The 21,171-nt window shown below is 41.8% G+C and overlaps 1 protein-coding gene across 1 annotated transcript in view; it reads left to right on the plus strand.

Moving 5' to 3' along the window:
• Positions 1–18,877, plus strand: part of LOC137373063 (dihydropteridine reductase-like) — a 30,446-nt gene extending 11,569 nt beyond the window's left edge. Inside the window, exons 5-7 of the mRNA XM_068037853.1 lie at positions 4,013–4,121; positions 13,449–13,532; positions 17,094–18,877. Coding sequence (XP_067893954.1) covers positions 4,013–4,121; positions 13,449–13,532; positions 17,094–17,199 — 299 coding nt within the window. The 3' untranslated portion in view covers positions 17,200–18,877. The remainder of the gene's footprint in view (positions 1–4,012; positions 4,122–13,448; positions 13,533–17,093) is intronic.
• The last annotated feature ends 2,294 nt before the right edge of the window (positions 18,878–21,171 follow it).

The raw sequence follows: 21,171 nt of genomic DNA on the forward strand, positions 1-21,171 counted from the left end.
ATTGATCACAAGTCGTGGGAGTCAGTTACCAGCGTTCGCCAGAGCTGGTGGGCAGCCATAAAGGCGGGGCTAAAGTGTGGCGAATCGAAAAGACTTAGCAGTTGGCAAGAAAAAAGACAGAAGCGCAAGGGGAGAGCCAACTGTGTAACAGCCCCGACAAACAAATTTCTCTGCAGCACCTGTGGAAGAGCCTGTCACTCCAGAATTGGCCTTTATAGCCACTCCAGGCGCTGCTCCACAAACCACTGACCACCTCCAGGCGCTTACCCATTGCCTCTCGAGATATGGAGGCCAAAGAAGAAGAGAAGAAAAAGATGGTGTACGGGGCACAATTTCAAAGTTTGCGGATGATAGGAAACTTGGAAACATTGTGAACTGTGAGGAGGATAGTGTAGAACTTCAAAAGGACATAGACAAGTTGGTGGAATGGGCAGACAGCTGGCAGATGAAGAACAATGCGAAGAAATGTGAAGTCATTCATTATGGTAGGAAAAACATGGAGAGACGATATAAAATCAAGGGTACAACTCTAAAGTGGGTGCAAGAGCGGAGGGACCTGGGTGTATATGTGCATAAGACATAGAAGGTGGCAGGACAGGTTGAGAGAGCAGTTAATAAAGCATACAGTATCCTGGGCTTTATTAATAGGGGTGTAGAGTACAAGAGCAAGGATGTTATGTTGAACTTATATAAGACACTAATTTGGCCTCCGCTCTGGAGTATTGCATTCAGTTCTGGACGCTGCACTTTGGGAAGGATGTGAAGGCATTAGAGAGGGTGCAGAAGAGATTTACGAGAATGGCTCCAGGGATGAGGAACTTCAGTTATGAAGATAGATTGGAGACTGTCCTCCTTGGAGAAGAGAAGGCTGAGAGGAGATTTGATAGAGGTATTCAAAATCATGAGGGGTCTGGATGGAGTAGATAGAGAGAAACTGTTCGCACTTGTGAAAGGATCAAGAACGAGAGGGCACAGATTTAAATTAAAGAAGCAAAAGTGACATGAGAAAAAACATTTTCATGCCGCGAGCAGTTAAGGTCTGAGAGTGTGGTGGAGGCAGGTTTCAATTGAAGCATTCAAAAGGGAATTAGACTGTTCTATGATAAGGAAGAATGTACAGGGTTACGGGGAGAAGGCAGGGGAATGGCACTTGGTGGAGTGCTCATTAGGACAGCCGGTGCAGACACGATGGCTGAATGGCCTCCTGTGCTGTAACGATTGTGACTACGCTGACCATATTTCAAATATATTGTGTGAATAAACAGCTGGATTTTAACCTTGTGAAGTTTTGCAACAAATCTATTGAGACTGGTTAAAATAGTGTGAACTTGTAAAAGGATTAAATATGCTTGGTGATTCTGTGTGTTGTGGGTTGCTAGTCTTAGTCAGGCTATTGGGTATAGAAGGTATAAGGATAGTCAACTATTTCCTCATGGTGTGGGTGGTCTTGCACAGATTTCTGATGGCCAACCAAGAATAAAATCAGCATCTATATACTAGTAAACCTTAATACTAGTTATTGGATTCTGTAATCATTTTCAATGTTTATTCTTGATTTCAGGAGCATTCACTAAAATGATCTGTCAAAAAAGAAAACTGTATTCAGGATGGTTTTGATATATTAAGATTTAAAAATGAAAAGAAAAATGATTGATCTTCCCACTCTTGATTGAATGAAATAAAGTGAAATTGAATGGGAACAGATTGGGGATTAGCAGGGACAAAGTTCTTATGTGCTCAGTTGTAAATATAGCTCAAAACTGGCATTTCCCTGTTGAATCCGCTCTCTCGTCTGTGCACTTAATGTCAGGTGAGGGCTAACTTAATGCAGGTGTTCAAAAGGTTCCCAAATCCTTCTCTTTAATAGTGTCATTTGGTCTCTTTCCTTTTCTTCCCTCGCCTAATTTATTTTACTATAGCCTCCTTCACTGCATGGTTAGATCAGCCATGATTCACTTGAATGGCGGAACAGGCTCGAGGGCTGAATGGCTACAACTATTCTCTGCTTTGTTATGCTCTGAATTGTTTTCATTAATATTAGAAGTACTAAAATAAATGCATATTTTTGACTTTTTTGCCTATATGTCAAATAAACCTTGATTAACGTTTTAGCACACATTTTCAAAACTACCAACTTTTTGTTCTGTTTTGGGAGCTGATTATTGTACCAATTACACTTGGTGAAAAAAATATAGATTGTGGCACTACGCTAATGGTGAATTGCTTTTCGCTCCAGTGTGCTGGAGCACATAATTAAGAATCAAAAACAAGAAATGCTGGAATCACTCGGCAGGTCTGGCAGCATCTGTGGAAAGAGAAGCAGAGTTAACGTTTCGGGTCAGTGACCCTTCTTCGGAACTGAAAAATATTAGAAATGTCACAGATTATAAGCAAGTGAGGTGGGGGTGGGGCAAGAGATAACAAAGGAGAAGGTGCAGATTGGACCAGGCCACATAGCTGACCAAAAGGTCATGGAGCAAAGGCAAACAATATGTTAATGGTGTGTTGAAAGACAAAGCATTAGTACAGATTAGGTGTGAATACACTGAATTCACACGTAATCTGTACTAATGCTTTGTCTTTCAACACACCATTAACATATTGTTTGCCTTTGCTCCATGACCTTTTGGTCAGCTATGTGGCCTGGTCCAATCTGCACCTTCTCCTTTGTTATCTCTTGCCCCACCCCCACCTCACTTGCTTATAATCTGTGACATTTCTAATATTTGTCAGTTCCGAAGTAGGGTCACTGACCCGAAACGTTAACTCTGCTTCTCTTTCCACAGATGCTGCCAGACCTGCCGAGTGATTCCAGCATTTCTTGTTTTTGTTTCAGATTTCCAGCATCCGCAGTATTTTGCTTTTACATAATTAAGAATGTTAGTTCATTACAGTGATATCCCAGCACAGCGCATTTGTAATCTTAACAGTGCCACTGAGAAGGAATGCTGAGTTCCGGGAACAGAATCAGAACGCCATCCCTAGCAGTCAGTTACAGAAGCATTGGTAGAGATTGTACAGTCTCCAGCCTATCCTCTTGAGTGGGGAAGATGTGCACCATACAGAAATGCTATAAAAAGAGAAAATTCAATAAAATACTTAGGTTTTTAAAAGCATTTTGTGGGCTCAGCTGATCGATCTTTTGAGTAAATGTACATTTTATTACACCAAACAGTACAAACTAAGAAGGTTCCAGCTTGTTACCTGCTTTATGCTATGTTAGCTGCTCTTGTTTGAGGTGGCACAAGGGGTGCTGTAGTTGGCACCCTAAGCTAAGGAAAGGAAAGATCAGCCAGGCTTTCTGCTCCCCAGGTAGTGGCCAACCCAGTTATTAACCAGTGACTCTTGCTGGAGAGTGTGGACATTTGGTAAAGGCATAATAATGTTTGCTTGTGATGCTGCCTGTTGTTGAATGACCTGCTGATGTTACTGCTCAGTCTCGTACTTGAAGAACAGTGACATGGAACTGATGTATGGGTAGGGTTGTAAAGTTTGAAGTCATTGCCTTCAACAAAGGGGGAAAAAAACAAAGTGGAAAAACTACGTACTTGTGCAGTTTGAAAATAGGGTTCAAAATTTATATTGAAATCATTCATATTATTTGATAGAAAATATTATTTCCTACAAAATCTGTTTGAAAAGTCAACACTAATTGTTGTTTGAGTACATGGGTGTTCTAAAGCAATGATTTACAATAGTGATTCTGTTCCATTTGAAGTGTATTTAACTGCAGTAAAGTTTAGATTTTATGAACATACGAGCTCGGAGCAGGAGTTGGCCACCCGGCCCTTTTGAGCCTGCTCCGCCATTCAGTAAGTTCATGGCTGAACTGATTACTCCACGTTTCCACCTACCCTCGATAACCTTCCACCCCCTTGCTTATCAAGAATCTATCTACCTCTGCCTTAAAAATGTTCAAAGACTCTGCTTCCATCGCCTTTTGGGGAAGAGAATTCCAAAGACTCACGACCTTCTGAAAGAAAAAAATTTAAATCCTCCTGTTTTCCTTTAGGGATGGTGGGCTACGGCATGGCAAAGGCAGCTGTTCATCAGCTCTGTCGGAGTCTAAATGAAGAGAACAGTGGAATGCCCCCTGGATCTTCTGCTCTAGCAATTCTTCCGTAAGTGTCGATAATAACCATTCTCAGGAATATACTCGACTTAATGTTCACTGTCTCATTGGAGAAGAAAATTATTGTTGGCTTACATAATAGCATCGAACGTAAAATGACAGCAGATCGAGAGCTGATATTTAGAGTGTTAATGATGTTTTTTAAACTTTGAAAAATGCATTGAGTCAAACGTTTTAGTGCTGTTTAAACATATTTTTTCAATGTGTTAATTATTCCACAGTTCTCTGAGAAGGCTGTATTTGTGTGTGTGTGTAAAAATGAGAGAACAAACTTTTATTTATTTCATGCCTTATTATATCCTCAGGACTTGTCAAAGTGCTTTATGCCAATGAATTACTTTAGTTATATATGTATTGGGATTTAACTACTTGTTTTTCTCGTCTCATTTCCTTCTGGTCCTTTGTTTATGACAGGAATATGTCTCTTTTAATCTGTTATTCCTCTGTAACCCGAATTCACTCTCTGTTCATTCTTGTAAGCATTTTGGCTTCTCCGCTGCTCTTGACCTGAGCCCATTACTTTTTTGTACTTCTTGGCCCATCTAGAATCTTTCCTTATCTACAACTGTGCTGCCAGTATCCTATGCTGCACAAAGCCCCACTCGTCCATCACCTCTTTGCTCGTTGACCTATGTTGGTCAATGTCTCCCAATACCTCCGGATTAAAATTCTCAGCCATGTGATGATAATTGCTCATGTGAAGCCCCTTGGGACATTTACCTTTGTTCAAGATGCTGTATAAATGCAGTTAGTTGGTTGCTTGCTTGCAACAGTGGTGAAATCACTCCTTCCCTTCCCCATCTCTGTTACCTTCTCGAGCCCTCCAACTCTCCAAGATCTCTGCGTTTTTCCCGCTTTGACCTCTTTTGCACCTCCCCAATTCCCTTCGCCCCTGAAGACTGTTCTACAGAGCACATGATGAGATAATGAGAGCAAATACACACTACAGAAGAAGGATTGAACAAATCTGAAATTGCACATTGATACTGTTCTGGGTTTTTTGGTTATGCTGTTGAAACATAGGCAATGCGGTGGATATCCATTTCTCCCATAATTTTCTTTTTTATTAGTTAATGGGACATATAAAATTATGAAGGGCATTGATAGGATAGATAGGAAGAAACTTTTTCCCTTAGCAAAGGGGTCAATAACCAAGGGACAGAGACTTAAGGTAAGGGGCTGGAGGTTTAGAGGGGATTTGAGGGAAAAATAATTCACTGAGGGTGGTTGAAATCTGGAACGCACTGCTTGAAGAGGTGGGAGAGGCAGGAACCATCACAACATTTAAGAAGTATTTAGATGAGCACTTGAAATGCCATAGCATACAAGGCTACGGGCCAAGTGCTGGAAAATGGGATTAGAATAGTTAGGTGCTTGATGGTGGGCACAGATATGATAGGCCGAAGGGCCTGTTTCTGTGCTGTATAACTCTATGACTCTCTGAGCATCACTGGCAAAGACAGCATTTATTGCCCATCCTTAATTGCCCTTGAGAAGGTGATGGTATGCAGTCCATGTGGTTTAGGTACACCCACAGTGCTGTTAGGGAGGGACCAGTGACGATATAGTTCCAAATCAGGATGCTGTGTGGCTTGGAGGGGAACTTGCCGCTAGTGGTGTTCCCATGCGTCTGCTGCCCTTATAGCTCCAGGTGGTTGAGGTCATGGATTTGTAAGGCGCTGTCGAAGGAGCCTTGGTGAGCTGCTGCAATGCAACTTGTAGATGGTACACACTGCTGCCATTGTATGGAGGTGGTAGACTGAGTACATGTTCAATGTGGTGGATAGGGTGTTGATCAAGCAGTCTGCTTTATCCTGGATGCTGTCGAGCTTCTTCAGTGTTGTTGGAGCTACACTCATCTAGGAAAGTGAAAAGTATTCCGTCATAATCCTGACTTGTGCCTTGTAGATGGTGGATTGGCTTTGGGGAGTCAGAAGGTGAGTTACTCGCTTCAGAATTCCTGTTCTTGTAGCCACGGTATTTATATGGCTGATCCTGTTAAGTTTCTTGTCAATGGTAACCCCCAGGATGTTAATGTTGGGGGATTCAGTGATGGTAATGCCATCGAATGTCAAGGAGAGTTGGTTAGATTCTCTCTTGTTGGAGATGATCATTGCCTGGCACTTGTGTTGCGGGAATGTTACTTGCCACTTATCAGCCCAAGCCTAAATCTTGCTGCTCGTGAACACGGATTGCCTTGGAATCGAGGAGTTGCAAATGGCACTGAACACTATGCAATCATCAGCAAACATCCCCATTTTTAACCTTGTGTTGGAGGGAGGATTGTTGATGAAGCAACTGAAGATGGTTGGGCCTAGGACACTACCCTGAGGAACACCTGCAGTGATATTGTGGGGCTGAGATGATTGGCTTCCAACATCCACAACTATCTTGTGCTAGGTATGACTCCAACCAGTGGATGGTTTTCTGTCTGATTCCTAATGACTTCAATTTTGCTAGGGCTCCTTGATGTCACACTGTATTCTGATGAAAGGTCACAGACCTGAAACGTTCACTCTGCTTCTCTCTCCACAGATGCTGCCTGACCTGTTGAATATTTCCAGCACTTTCTGTTTTTATCTCTGTCAAACGCTGCCTTGATGTCAGAGGCAGTCACTCTCACCTCACCTCTTGAATTCAGCTCCTTTGTCCATGTTTGGACCTAGGCTTTAATGACATCTGGAGTCGAGCGGCTCTGTCGGAACCCAAATTGAGCATCGGTGAGCAGGTTGTTGTTGAGTAATTGCCATTTGATAGCACTGTCAATGACACCTTCCATCTTTGCTGATTGAGAATGGGACAGTAATTTTTCAGATTGGATTTATCCTGCTTTTAATGTACAGGGCATTGCTGGGCAATTTTCCACATTGTTGGGTAGATGCCAGTGTTGTAGCTGTACTGGAACAGCTGACTAGGGGCATGGCTAGTTCTGGAGCACAAGTCTTCAGTACTACAAGCAGGGATTTTGTCAGGGTCCATTGCCTTTGCTGTATCCAGTGCCTTCAGCCGTTTCTTGACATCATGTGGATTGAATTGAATTGTTTGAAGATTGACATCTGTGATGCCACAGACCTCAGAAAGAGGCCAAGATGGATCATTCACTCAGTACTTCTGGCTGAAGATGGTTGCAAATGCTTCAACCTTATCTTTTGCATTGACATGCTGGGCTCTACCACCATTGAGGATGGGGATATTTGTGAAGCCTCCTTCTCCCATTAGTTGCTTAATTGTCCATCACCATTCGTGACTGGATGTGGCAGGACTGCAGAGCTTTGACCTGATCTATTGGTTGTGGATCACTTGGCTCTATCTATAGTGTGCTGCTTCTGCTGTTTAGTACGCATGGAGTCCTGTGTTGTAGCTTTACCAGGTTGGCACCTCATTTTGAGGTATGCCTGGTGCTGTTCCTGGCATGCTCCTCTACACTCTGCATTGAACCAGAGTTAGTCCCCTGGTTTGATGGTAATGGTAGAGTGAGGGATATGCCGCGCCATGAGGTTACCGATTGTGGTTGAAATTAATTTTGTTGCTGCTGATGTTCCACGGTGCCTCATGGATGCCCAGTTTGCTAGATCTGTTCTGAATCTATCCCATTTAGCATGATGGTAGTGCCACGCTGCACAATGGAGATTGTTCTCCGTGTGAAGGCAGGACTTTGTCTCCACCAGGACTGTGTGGTCACTCCTCCCAATACTATTATGGACAGTTGCATCTGCAACAAGTTGATTGGTGAGGGAGAGGTCAAGTAGGATTTTTCCTCTTGTTGCTTCTCTCACCACATGCCACAGGCCCATTCTGGCAGATACGCCCTTCAGGACCCAGCCAGTAGAGGTGCTACCGAGCCACTTTTGGTGATGGATATTTAACTCCCCCACCCAAAGTATATTCTGTGTCTTTGCTATCCTCAGTGCTTCTTCCAAGTGGTGATCAACATGGAGGAGCAGTGATTCATCAGCTGAGAGAGGATGGTACGTGGTAATCAGCCCTTGCCCATGTTCGGCCTGATGCCATGAGACTTCATGGGGTCTGGAGTCAATATTGAGGACTACAATGGCCACTCGGTCCTGACTGTATACCGCTATGCCGCCACCACTCGTAGGTCTGTCCTGCTGGTGGGACAGGACATACCCAGGGATGGTGATGGAGGAGTCTTGGATGATGGCTGTACGGTATGATTTGTTGAGTATGACTATGTCAGGCTGTTGCTTGACTAATCTATGGGACAGCTTTCCTGATTTTGACAGATGTCCGCAGATGTTAGTGAGCAGGACTTTGCAGGGTTAACTGTGCAGGGTGTTGTCACACATTTCGGAATTGTGAGGATACGACATTCACGGACTAACTCTGAAGAGTTATGAAAAAACAGACTTTGTCATTTAAAAAAAGAACCTTTATTTTTTTTAAAAAGGGAATAATGGTCCAACCTGGCTGCCGAAGTAAAAAGGGGATTAGCCTGTTGTGTATTCAAACAGTCTGACAAAGACAAATGACAAATCTTCAAAGCCAAAAGGTGTTAATGAAACCCATCTTACACCTATCCCAGAAACATTCCAGAATTGAATGTCTTCTAAAACAAAGGAGGTGTGGAATAGCCACGTCCTGGGCCTTTATCACCATGGGGAAGAAACCAGAGTGTCTACTAACAGGAGGTGAAAAATGACACAGCTTTACCCTTTTTTTAAAAAAAGGACAGCCAGATAGAAAGAGAGAGAAAGAGATCCAGAAGGTGAAGCTACTTGTAACAGCTGGCATTCTAGCAAACCAGAAAGCACGTGCCCTGCTGAAAAAATCTGACATCTACATTATACAACAGAGAGAGCTGGAGGTGACCCAGCATCTTCAACAGAACCTTCAATCAAGAGAGAAATCTACAATCATCTCAAGCCTGTAACTTGAGTCTCAAATAAATTCAACAGGTTTTTTGTAACCTTTCACCCACTATAAACCACCTTCCCCTTTCCCTTCTCTATCTGTTTCTTGTGTGCGCGCGTGCGAGCAAATGCATGAGTGGATGCGGTTGCGTCAATTTTGGAATAAGGCATATTGATCAATAAACAACTGACTTTCTGTTTTTTAAAATCTACAAGAAAACCTGCCTCTGTCTGGTTATTTGAAAAATAAAACACCAAGGGGCTAAACTCTTAATATAAATACTCTGGCTGTGGTCAGGTAGGGGGGTTGAACAATGGGAACCACCCACGTCACACCAGGTGGCCATAACAGTGTGCTTTTGTCACTTCTGGTGCCCTGGTCAATGCCAGGTGGTCCGTCTGGTTTTATTCTTCAACTTTTCTGTAGCGGTTTGATACAACTGAGTGGCTTGCTAGGCCATTTCAGAGGGCAGTTAAGTGTCAGTTACATTACTGTAGGTCTGTGGTCACATGTAGGCCAGACTGGGTAAAGACAGCAGATTTGCTTCCTTGAAGGATATCAGTGAACCAGATGAGTTCTTACGATATTCCGGTAGTTTCATGATCATCACTACTGAGACTAGCTTTTTATTCCATATTTATTAATTAATTGAATTTACGTTTCCCCAGCTGCTGTGGTGGAATTTGAGCATGTGTCTCTAGAGATTAATCTGGGTCTCTGGATTACTAGTCCAGTAACATTAGCACAATTCTTTTGTTTGCGATTAAAGTAGGCTTTACTGGAGTTTATGAGCTCCATCTCAGGATAACATGGGTTCCTGGCCTTGTTGTCCAACTTTTAAATTTTTAATAGGAATGAGAATAGCCTGTAGTTAATTTGTGAAGTCATGATGCAAACAGCACTTCATCCATAGTTTTAACAGGGAACAGAATGATGGTCATTTGTGGCAGCTGTCCAGAGTTTAGCTTTTCTGTGTGTTTTTTTTTGTTGCAGGTTTTTTTTTTTTGTTCCTTTTGAATTTTATTGTACATTTATAGATTTAGAGTCATTTATAATTTTAGTGCACAATTTTATTTTGTGAATATAAACTAATTCCCCTTTTATTCAATTTGTTAATTTGGGGGAAACTTATGACTTGTGTCAATATTTGGGTAGTGTTTATCCAAATGCAGCTAGCAGGTGTTTAGCAATGGCTTCTCTTGCCTCCCCTGTACCATCATGCCCAGGAGCTTTCCAAAGATCTATGTTTTGGCCACTACTGTTCCTTAGCCATTACTGCCCTCATTGGCACCAGCTGCAGGCACAGAATCAGCTAAAGGGAAAAAGAAAGACTTGCATTTATATAGAGACTTTTGACGTGAATAGATGAGAATCAACGAAAATTGTCATGAATGGGTAGAACTGACTGTAAATTATGTTTTGTGCATTTGAGCATTAATGTCAATCGCTACTTTGTACAGCATGTTTAAGTTTTTACTTCTATGTTCAAATTGTTAAAATGGGGGCGAGAGATCATGTGGTACAGCTTGTCCAGGAGCCACCCTATCCAGCCTGCCAGGATTTGAAACTGCAGCAGTTGAAGGTACAGTTTGTTCAGAAACCTCAGCTGCCTGAAGCTGTACACCTCTCTCTACACTCTTCTCTAGACCTTTCCTACAGAAGCAAGAAAATTAAAATGATAGTCTGCAAGAAGCAAGAAGAAAACCCATTTTCTGCTAACTTTCCTCTCCGTCTAAGAAAAAAGTGATTTCAGCAAATTAAGCTACCTCCATTTACCTTAGAGAGTGCAAAGAAGAAGAAATTTGCAAGAGAAGAGGTATTTCCAACAGCTCCTCTCCCCATTCGGCATTTCCAATTGGCGATCTCCAGATTGTTTGGATATTCTGATAATTAAAGATGAACTGTAGTTTCAACTGAAATTCATGTTAGTTTATAGTTCTATTTGGTAAATGTCCTTGCCTTTTTATGCCTTTAACCTTTCCTTGTGTGCTGAGAAGTTATTCCCCCTTCCGAGTTTGAGTGTATTAATAAACCCTACTTTGTTTTAACTTTAACAACCATATTGTTGTTGCGGTCATTTATTATCAGGGTTGAAGGGAGGGGAAAATTCAATCACTAATCTGTTTACGGACAGGTGGTTGGAAAAACAGAAATTTATTTAGAGAAAAAAAAATTAACTATCTGTTCGTAACACTTTCATAACGTCAGGACATTCCAAAGTGCTTTATAACCAATGAAGTACTTATGAAATGTAGTCACAGTTGTAATATAATAAACATGGCAGCCAATTTGCACACAGCAATCTCCCAAAAACAAAAATGTGACAATGACCAGATAATCTGTTCTAATGACATTGATTGAGGGATAAATATTGGCCACAACACCAGGGAGAATTCCTTTGTTGTTCTTTGAAATAGTGCCATGAGATCTTTTACGTCCACCTGAGAAAGATCTCTTCAGAAAGACGGCACCTCCAACAGTGCAGTACTCTGCCAGTACTGTACTGGAGTGTCCGCCTTGCGTTTTGTGCTCACGTTTCCAGAGTGGGAGAGTGCTACCACTGAGGCAAGGCTGGCACTCTTTCACATCTATGCTGATGATACCCAGCACTACCTGTCCACCACTTTCCTTAACACTTCAGCTGTTTCTTTGCTGTCAAACTGCTTGTTCCACATCACATCCTGGATGAGTCACAACTTCTTTTAGCTTACATCAAGAAGATCAGACATCTTTTTTAGTCCCTGCCACAATTTCCACTCCCTTGACACTGATTCTATTCCCATTCCCAAACAGTTTCATAAACTAGATTAGGCCATTCATAATACTGGTGTCCTGTTAGATCCTGAGCTGAGCTTTAAACCCCATATCCTATCCCATATCATGACGGCTTACCTCTGTCTCTGCAACATTGCCCCTCTGTCACACAATCCTTTGGACCTGATTTTGCCACTTCTGTACTCAACTATTCCAATGCTCACATGTATCGCCTCCATCTTCTACTGTCCAGAAGCTTGTTTAAATTAATGCTGCATGTGTCCTGACCCCCAATAAGTGGTACTTTTCCAGCATCTTCATCCTCGTTAACCTGTACTGGCTTTGTAATTCCCAATTCATTTCAAAATCTTTGTTCTCATGTATACATGCTTCTGTGGCTTCGTCCCACTGAGCTCTGCAGTCTCCTTCAACTCTGTATCCTTTCCCATACCTCTGGCTTTGTCCTTTTGTACATTCCTCCCTTCTTGTGAGTATCCACTCTGGCTCGGTTGGTAGCACTCTCGTCTCTGACTCACAAGGTTCTGGATTTAACTTCCCCTCCATGATATGATCTAGGCTGACACTCCAGCGCAGTGCTGAGGCATGCTGCACTGTTGGAGGTGCCATGTTTCAGATGAGAAGTTAAACCAAGGCCATGTCTGCCCTCTCAGGTGAACATAAAAGATTACGTGGCACCATATCGAAGAGAGGGGAGTTATTTCTAGTGTTTTGGCCAATATTTATCCCTCAATGAACATCACAAAAACAGATTATCTGGTCATTAGCATATTGTTGTTTGTGGCAGCTTGCTGTGCATAAATAGCTGCCATGTTTCCTACATTACAACAGTGACTACACTTCAAAAAGTATTTCATTGGCTGTAAAGTGCTTTGGGACATGCTGAGGTCTTGAAAGGCGATATATAAATACAAGTCTGTCTTTCTTTTGCCCCACTGTTTGTGACAGGCTGAATTTAGCTGTCTCGATCCTACTCTCTGGAACTGCTTCCCTGATGGTCTCCACCTCTATGCTTTACTCTCTACATTTAAAATAACTTGCTTAAAAGCCATCTCTTTGGCCTGGCCTTAAATTGCATTTCCAAATCATTTTTGCTTGCTCTATGTCCATTATCGTTACACCTACTTGTGAAACACCTTGTTTGAGAAGGGCAGGTGGTTATTGAGACAAGCACACTTGCTAAATTATCTTTGCAATATTGCATCTTCCTGAGGAGCTTTCCTTATTGTCTGGGATCAGTGAGATTTTCAATCTGTTATATCCAGGTAGTCCTGTTGGAGAAACTGATCACAATCTGCTTTCATCCTGCTTTCCAAGTGGTTTAAGTGAAGCTGGCATAAAATTAATGCAGTTCCGATGAAGGGTCGCTGACCCGAAACGTTAACTCTGCTTCTCTTTCCACAAATGCTGCCAGACCTGCTGAGTGGTTCCAGCATTTCTTGTTTTTATTTAAAATTAATGCATGGGCTTGCAACTCAGACTAAAACAGCAGTGCAGGAAAAATAGAATTTAATTCATTTTCAATTTGAAATGGGTCACAGGAAGCCTGAAGTATGAGTTTACTTTTAAATTGCCAATTTCTGGGCAATCTGATGTTATCAGGCCTTCACCATGGCAACATAACATATATGTGATACAAAGGGCTTACAGCACAATTTAATTTCTTTTGTAGTGTTACCTTGGATACACCGATGAACAGGAAATCGATGCCGAATGCAGATTTCAGCTCCTGGACACCATTAGAATTTGTTGCTGAGTAAGTATCCAGCTAAGTCAATTGTCTGTAATCATTTCACGTCTGTTTGCTCCTGTCTGGTTTTTGTTTGTCTGTTCCAATGACCAGGCTCCAGTTGAAAGGCTTATTTATCAAGCTTAGCAAATAATATTGTACACAATATTATGAAGGACAGCTGACCTTTCCGAAAGACATTCCCTATCTTTGGTGACTCATCTGCAGATGGCAAACTGACTTACAGAAATTAATACTTTTGAATTAGTGACAGCAACTGGGAAAATCAAATAAAACTGCACGGTGTTCTATTGCACAAGTTGACATCTTACTCTTTAAAAACATGTTACATGGTAGAAATCAACATCTTTTTCCCACAGTAGAATCTTTCAGTAACTACACTACTTAAAAATTTAATCAGAATAATACTTGAATAAGCTTCTTTTTGACGAGCTCTCTTTTAAAATCAAAATAAACTATTCCCTTTAAATTCTGCAATTTAAAAGTAAATTGCAAATTCAGTGCATCTTCCATCTTCATGGATGAGCATGGATGGTGAGTGCTGGAAGAATATTTGACCATGGGAGACATCATAGCCAAGTCGGACCCTATCTTTACCTGGTACACTTCCTACCAGGGATCACCTAGATTGTTTTCAAAAACTGATACTGATGCTGTTTTTTGCCTTCCTTAGCCCAGGGCATTGGGAACAGTTACAGTGCCCTTACCATTGCCCAAGCTGAGATCAATGAATTCAGTCTAGACTAGGAATGAAATCTAGGACCTTCCTGGTCTGTGCGGCTCAGTTCCACATAAGACATTGAATTTTTCATGTTGTGGTGCTGTCAGAGGTGTAGGGTGCAGATTCATGGGGCTGAATTTTACGCCGTCCCAGCGGGTCGGATGGGGGCAGCATAAAATTGAGCGGGAGGCTCCGAGAGGCCAACCTGCCCTGCTCCTGCCTCCGGTCAACTTTATGGCAGTTGGGTGGGGGCAAATGGCCTGCCCGCCCGAGGCCTATTGAGGCTCTTAAGTGGCCACTTAAGGGCCCTCGCCTGCCTCCACAAGTAGTTTGCCCATGGCAACTGGGCATGCTAGGGATGTGAAAGGCTGCCCAGTGATAGCTGCCGGCCTTTCCGCGCCCGGGGGGGGTGGTGGGTGGGGGGCTGTCATGGCAGTCGGGCACAGGGTGCTCGATTGAGGGCCGCCGCCGCCTCCCAACCTCCAACCCCCAACCCTGGGACCCAAGACGCCCACTCCCCTCCCCACAAATGACCACTCCAGCCTCACCAGGGAAGGACTGATCTCCCTGGTGAGGCAAGCCAAACTTAATTCATCTCCTGGCTCCACCTGGTCGGCTGGGCTGCAGTCCCAGCAGTGGCCACCACTCCCGGTGGCGCTGCTGGGACTAGGATCTGCTGCTCACTGAGGGGGGACCTCCTCGCTCAAGTGGGTGGACGTCCCGCCTCGGGACAGTTAAAGCCCGGGAACGGGTAAAATACAGGACGGATCCCCGGGCTAGGCGGAAGTGGGTTCACCACCGACCTTTTACGTCGGTGGCAAGTGCCCATCTGCCTAAGGTAGAATCCAGCCTGTGCTGTCAGTTCACCGCCTTGCCCCACCCCCTGCCATCCTAGCTGTTTCCAAAAGGAGGAGGGGCACTTCCCTGCAGGGGTATTGACATAGTCTGCACTCACATTCACATAGTTTCAGCACAAGAATGCATCGGTAGAAATATTTCTGCCTACCTACTTGGATTTTCTCTACATTTATAACTAGTGTAACTTATTATCTCTCAGGGGGTTTGGCACTGGCTTATTTAAATGAACTGATAGCCCCAGTGCATTACGGTTGGAAGGTGCCCTTACCTATAATTAGCATAGAAATGTATTCATGTTGCACCTTTTTGGTAATTGTCTGTACATATGACTATACTGTGTACTGAGAGTATGCTGTGCAAATTGAGAATTATAATAAATCTCCATTACACTTTGAGTGATTTTCCTAGGGCTTCTGCTCCATTTGCTGTAACTTCAGCAGAAACCCCATTTACGCGCAGTGGAGCGGTCGAAGTCCTGAGGAAATTTGCCCCTATGTTATTGAAGTGTACCCTACAAAGGGAGCTCCAGTACACCTTTCCCAAGTAAAATTCAGTTCCACACTTAAAACAGAGTGTACTTGAAATTAAGTACTGCTCAGTTATCCTGGCAATATATCTTTGTCCTTACTGTTGACACTGGTAATTTTTTTAGCGCAGTATGAGCTAGCAGTGCTGAATTCCATTGTGAGCTCCACAAGAGTTTGTATTCCTGTAAAGCAGAGCTGTGCATAAACTAGAAAGAAATTGTATTTATGTAGCACCTCATCAGGTTCATAGCATGTCCCAAAGCACTTTACAGCCAGTGGATTACTGTTGACGTGCAGGCACTGATATGTCGGCAAACTTGGCAGCTAGCTTGTATATAGCAATGCCCAACAAACAGAAAATGAATCCATCATTACAGAAGCTGGCCTGTTAGATTCTGGCCTAATTGGGCCACTTGCATATCATATATTTTACCAGATAAAATGCACACCAACTGGCTGGTTTAAAAAAAAATAGAAAAATATATAAAATGATAATTTAACAAACGGAAGACATTTTACAAATGTGTCCTACAGACAGGAAGCCTTTTCCACCAGTCATGCATATTGTGAAATCACAGGGCACTCTACCCATGGTTTTCTTTCCATTTTAATTGGAGTGCAATTCAGTAATAGTAGTAGGACCTTCTGACTTGGTCATGCTGTTATTAGTGTGAATTTGAAGACAATGTCTCATTATAACTTTTAAGATTTTCCTTACAGAGCTTCTTTATTGTTATGCATGGAATCACAAGCCTCATAGAATCACAAAGTTGTTGGTTGATAAGGATGCCATTTGATCTGTTTTGCCTGTTGCACTGCTCACTGCTATCTTCTCCACACTGATCACAGAGTGCTTCAGTCCCATTTCCTTGCTCTTTTAAGTGCTTTTTAATCGGCATTGTGGGCATGTCCTATGCATTATCCTTTTCCCATTTATTTTGATCTTCTGCCTCCTAGCACCAAATTTCCTTTTGCCTGGAGGATGGGTTCGACTGAGCTGTGCATTGGACTCTTCTAGTCAGTGTAGTGCTTTGTTTGGCTAAAAGAAAATAGTTACTTCTGATGGAAAATCATTTTCCCTTTGTCTCAAGCTGAAGTGTTTGATAACCACATAGTGACCTGTCAAGTAGTCCAACAGAACTGCCCAAACTTCCCTGGTCAGATTGTCAGTTGAGGGGCTGCCAATTCTCCTGAGTTAGGGATTCAGTGCAGTAGTCCTGGGTCAACCTCAAATGTGCCTGATTCACTAAATTTATATTTCATGGTCCCTCATTTCTCTCATTGTCTTACTCAGAAATTTAGTAATCACAGAAGAAAAGTTGAAGGCAAGGTGCAGTCAGGGTTATTTTAAAACTCGAGAAAATTCATTTTGAAGCTCTGGCAAATCTGCACATCTCCCTTTGTTGTGTTTTAAGAAACTATTCTGTTTTATATAATGAGGATTTTGTATATCTTTTCCAGAATTTTATTTAACTGGACTGATAAAGCAACCAGACCTACCTCAGGAAGTCTTATTCAGCTTATTACAAGTGGAAGCAAAACTGAACTGATTCCTGCTCAACTTTAAGATAGAATTATTATTGTAACAGCATCAACATGGAGATCAGTTTAATTTTTTTGTGAAGTGCCATTTAACATGTCTAGCGGGAGTTGATTGATACCAGTCTCAATTTGGTGGTTGGTGGGGGGGAGGGGAGAATCAAATACTTGATTGCAAAATTTCATTTTATTATTGACTGGTTTCTGTATATTGCCAGTTTCTCCACTCAGTGATTTGGCCTCCCCTTTGCCACTTTTTAACTTCCTTTAAAAAATTTTTCTTAATGCTATTACTTAATCTCTTTTTAATGCACAATGCTCCCACAGAATTATTTGAGATTGGAAAATAGTTTGGAGAGTGCAAGTCAACTTCCACTGCCCTAGCCTTTCTAATGTCTTGTTTATTTGTAAGATAGATATGCAGTTTAACTATATCTTGAATAGTTTTCTAAAATAAACCCCACTTCGCATCAAAATTCCCCATTTTAAATGTACAAATTGATTTAAACTGATGGTGAAAGGTCACAACTCCAACAAGTTTTAACAACATCTTGTAATTCAATGTAGGATGAACAGAATCTCTGCTCGCAACCTGTTGGCAGTTATGAATACTTTTGATCTAATGCAGCAGAACACAGGTTGATTTGAGTAGAGGCATAATGCAAGAAATAATTGCACTCGATTTAATTGAATCCATGAGATTTGCATTTAATTTTATCCTGAGTGTAACTGGATTATTAATGGAGGGCAGTACCAAACACCCAGAGACTTTCAAGATCACCAAATCATGAAAGAAATAAGGAATATAAAAGATAATTTAAATATATATATAAGAATAAAAGGAAAATTCATGTTGTTTTAGCAAAAATCTTTCAATGAACAGACCAGCCACAGATACTAATTGTTCTGATTTCTGCCACTACCTCATTGCCTTCACCCTCTCACATCTCAGTAATTGTTCTTGTCCCTGAAACAGGGAGACAGTAGAATCAGCTTCAGTGTTCTTTAAGTCTCTATACTTAACATTAATTCCAAAGTAGAAAGTACCAATGTTCAAATATACTGGAAAACAAATTGCGATCAGTTAATCCCTACTATCTCTTAATTTACAAATGTATGTGAAGCTGTCTTGTTCATAGATGCAAATCATGATTTGTTAATTCTAATAATTCTCAGCAGGAATATGAGAAACATTGTTTATTTAAAGGGGATTTTTTTTGGATAAGTGAATTCAAAACTTTCAAGAATTAGTTTGCATAATCTAATTTAAAATCATTTGATTTGTCAACATATGGTTTAGATGTGTATTTGTAAATGATATGAGTAAAAAGATGGCAGTTAAACATAGGAGGTGTATTGTATATTTTGTTCACTGGGTGCAAAAGGAACTTTATTTGCTCTAACAGTTTTACAATCCAGTCCATATGTCAGGCCTTGTTACACTTGCTCTAAAAAAAACTTTTTAAGTGCTCTAGTTTTGTTTGCCAGTATAACTATAACGAGTGCTTCAATGTATGACAGTACCAATGCAAACATTATACTGCTTTACATAAATGTATTTTTGTACCTTGTTGCTATGTGCACCTTGACTCTTAATGTGTTGTGTAAAATGGAGCTGTGTAAAATGGAGCTGTTAACATCATTGATATTTGTACTTGAGCCTGTAGTCCTGCTTTGAATAAAACAAATATGTTTTCCCTTGTTCATTCTCTGTTGAAAATGTTTTTGTTTTATGGGAAATATTTGCCAGTCCCAAAGATGATATTTTAAATGTTAACTGCACTATTGATGTTTCCTACCTTATAATATTAGAGATGAAACATGTTCCTTACCATAAAAATAACTTATTGCAGTTACAATTTCTAATGGATGACAGTACATACAAAGAAAGGCAGTCTAATTTCATTTATGTGGACAAACCCACCTGTAATTTTTGACCTGTTACAGCCATTCTGTAAGGGTGAGACTATTTTTGTGATATTTTCTCCCTTTTCACTATCCTGTTTCTTGAGTTTTTCTGCACTGAGCACCATCCCTGGCTCAGACAACAGGCAAGTGACCTGTTTGCCGGTCTCTGGTGCCATTTCTTGTCTGTCCACCAGAAGGTACAGGAAAGCATTGATTCTCCAGTCAAGAAATTACAATTTCAATACCATTTTTATGGTGAGGAAAATCTATCTTGTGCATTTTATAGGGTAGAAAGCTCAAATAGGTGTGAGGGAAGAAAAGAAGCATGTAGCCTCTGACAGAATGCTAGCTGAGATTGGGAATCCATCAGGTGGAGTATTAAAGGAGTACACGCACTTCTTGACACTTTGGTGCAGAAGTTCCCCCACTGGGAGTCCTATTGCTAGTTTCTGTTAGTGCCACGTTTGAACTGACCATTGGATGATATACTGAAACATGAAGCTTGCATTTATATAGAATATTTATAATGCCTCCTTCACAGAAGCATTATCAAACAATTTGATACCGAGTTGCATAAGGAGATATTCTGACAGGTAACCAAATGTTTGGTCAAAGCAGTAGGCTTTAAGGATCATGTTAAAGAAGGAGAAAGCTAGATCAGAGAAGTTTAGGGAGGGAATTCCTGAGCATGGGGCCTAGGCAGCTGAAGTAAATTTATAGTCTCATGTAGCTACAGCATGAGATGCAGAGAAAAAAGACTTCACATTTGTACGGTAACAGACTTTCTCAATATTCCAAAGCACATTACAATCAATAGATTACTTTTGAGTTGCATTTACTGACATTATAGTGACTACAACACCCATTTGTACACAGCAATATCCCACAAACAGCAAATAGATGATTGATAAGATAGACTTTTTGGCAATTATAATTGAGGGAGGAATGTTAACCAGGTCACCAGAAGAATTTGTTGCTCTTTGAATAGTGCCATGGGATCTTTTACATTCACTTGAACAGGGAGATAAGGAATACTGTTTCCCACTTCAGAGAACATGATAACCATGCAGTATTCACCATGGCTAATTGCAATATGGTATTGAAACTCTTAGCACCCCATATATTTAGGAAGCCAAATTATGAAGGGGAGGAGCAAAAGATAAAGAGGAAAATCTACTTGTTAGGGTGATCAGTTTGTCTTAAAATCTTTTTTGTAATACACAGGGAGATTTCAAACCTATGTCTCACTGTAATTTGCAAATACACTGCACATTACAGGGTATCTATTCAGAGCATAGACCAACCGGCATCGACCTAGGCACCGGAAACGACAACGGCAAACCCAGCCCTGTTGACCCTGCAAAGTCCTCACGAACATCTGGGGGCTTGTGCCAAAGTTGGGAGAGCTGTCCTACAGACTAGTCAAGCAACAGCCTGACATAGTCATACTCACGGAATCATACCTTACAGACAATGTCCCAGACACTGCCATCACTATCCCCGGTTATGTCCTGTCCCACCGGCAGGACAGACCCACCAGAGGTGGTGGCACAGTAGTATACAGTAGGAAGAGAGTTGCCCTGGGAGTCCTCAACATCGACTCCGGACCCCATGAAGTCTCATGATATCAGGTCAAACATGGGCAAGGTAAAATCCTACTGATTACCACCTACTGCCCTCCCTCAACTGATGACTCAGTACTCCTCCATATTGAACACCACTTGGAGGAAGCACTGAGGGTGGCAAGGGCACAAAATGTACTCTGAGTGGGGGACTTCAATGTCCATCACCAAGAGTGGCTATGTAGCACCACTAGTGACCAAGCTGGCCGAGTCCTAAAGGACATATCTGCTAGACAGGGTATGCGGCAGGTGGTGAGGGAACCAACAAGAGAAGAAAACATACTTGACCTCGTCCTCACCAATCTGCCTGCCGCAGATGCATCTGTCCATGACAGTATTGGTAGGAGTGACCACCGCACAGTCCTTGTGGAGATTAAGTCCCGCCTTCACATTGAGGATACCCTCCATCATGCTGTGTGGCACTACCACCGTGCTAAATGGGATAGATTTCGAACAGATCTAGCAATGCA

Source organism: Heterodontus francisci, chromosome 1, assembly GCF_036365525.1.
Source record: "Heterodontus francisci isolate sHetFra1 chromosome 1, sHetFra1.hap1, whole genome shotgun sequence".
NCBI lineage: Eukaryota > Metazoa > Chordata > Chondrichthyes > Heterodontiformes > Heterodontidae > Heterodontus > Heterodontus francisci.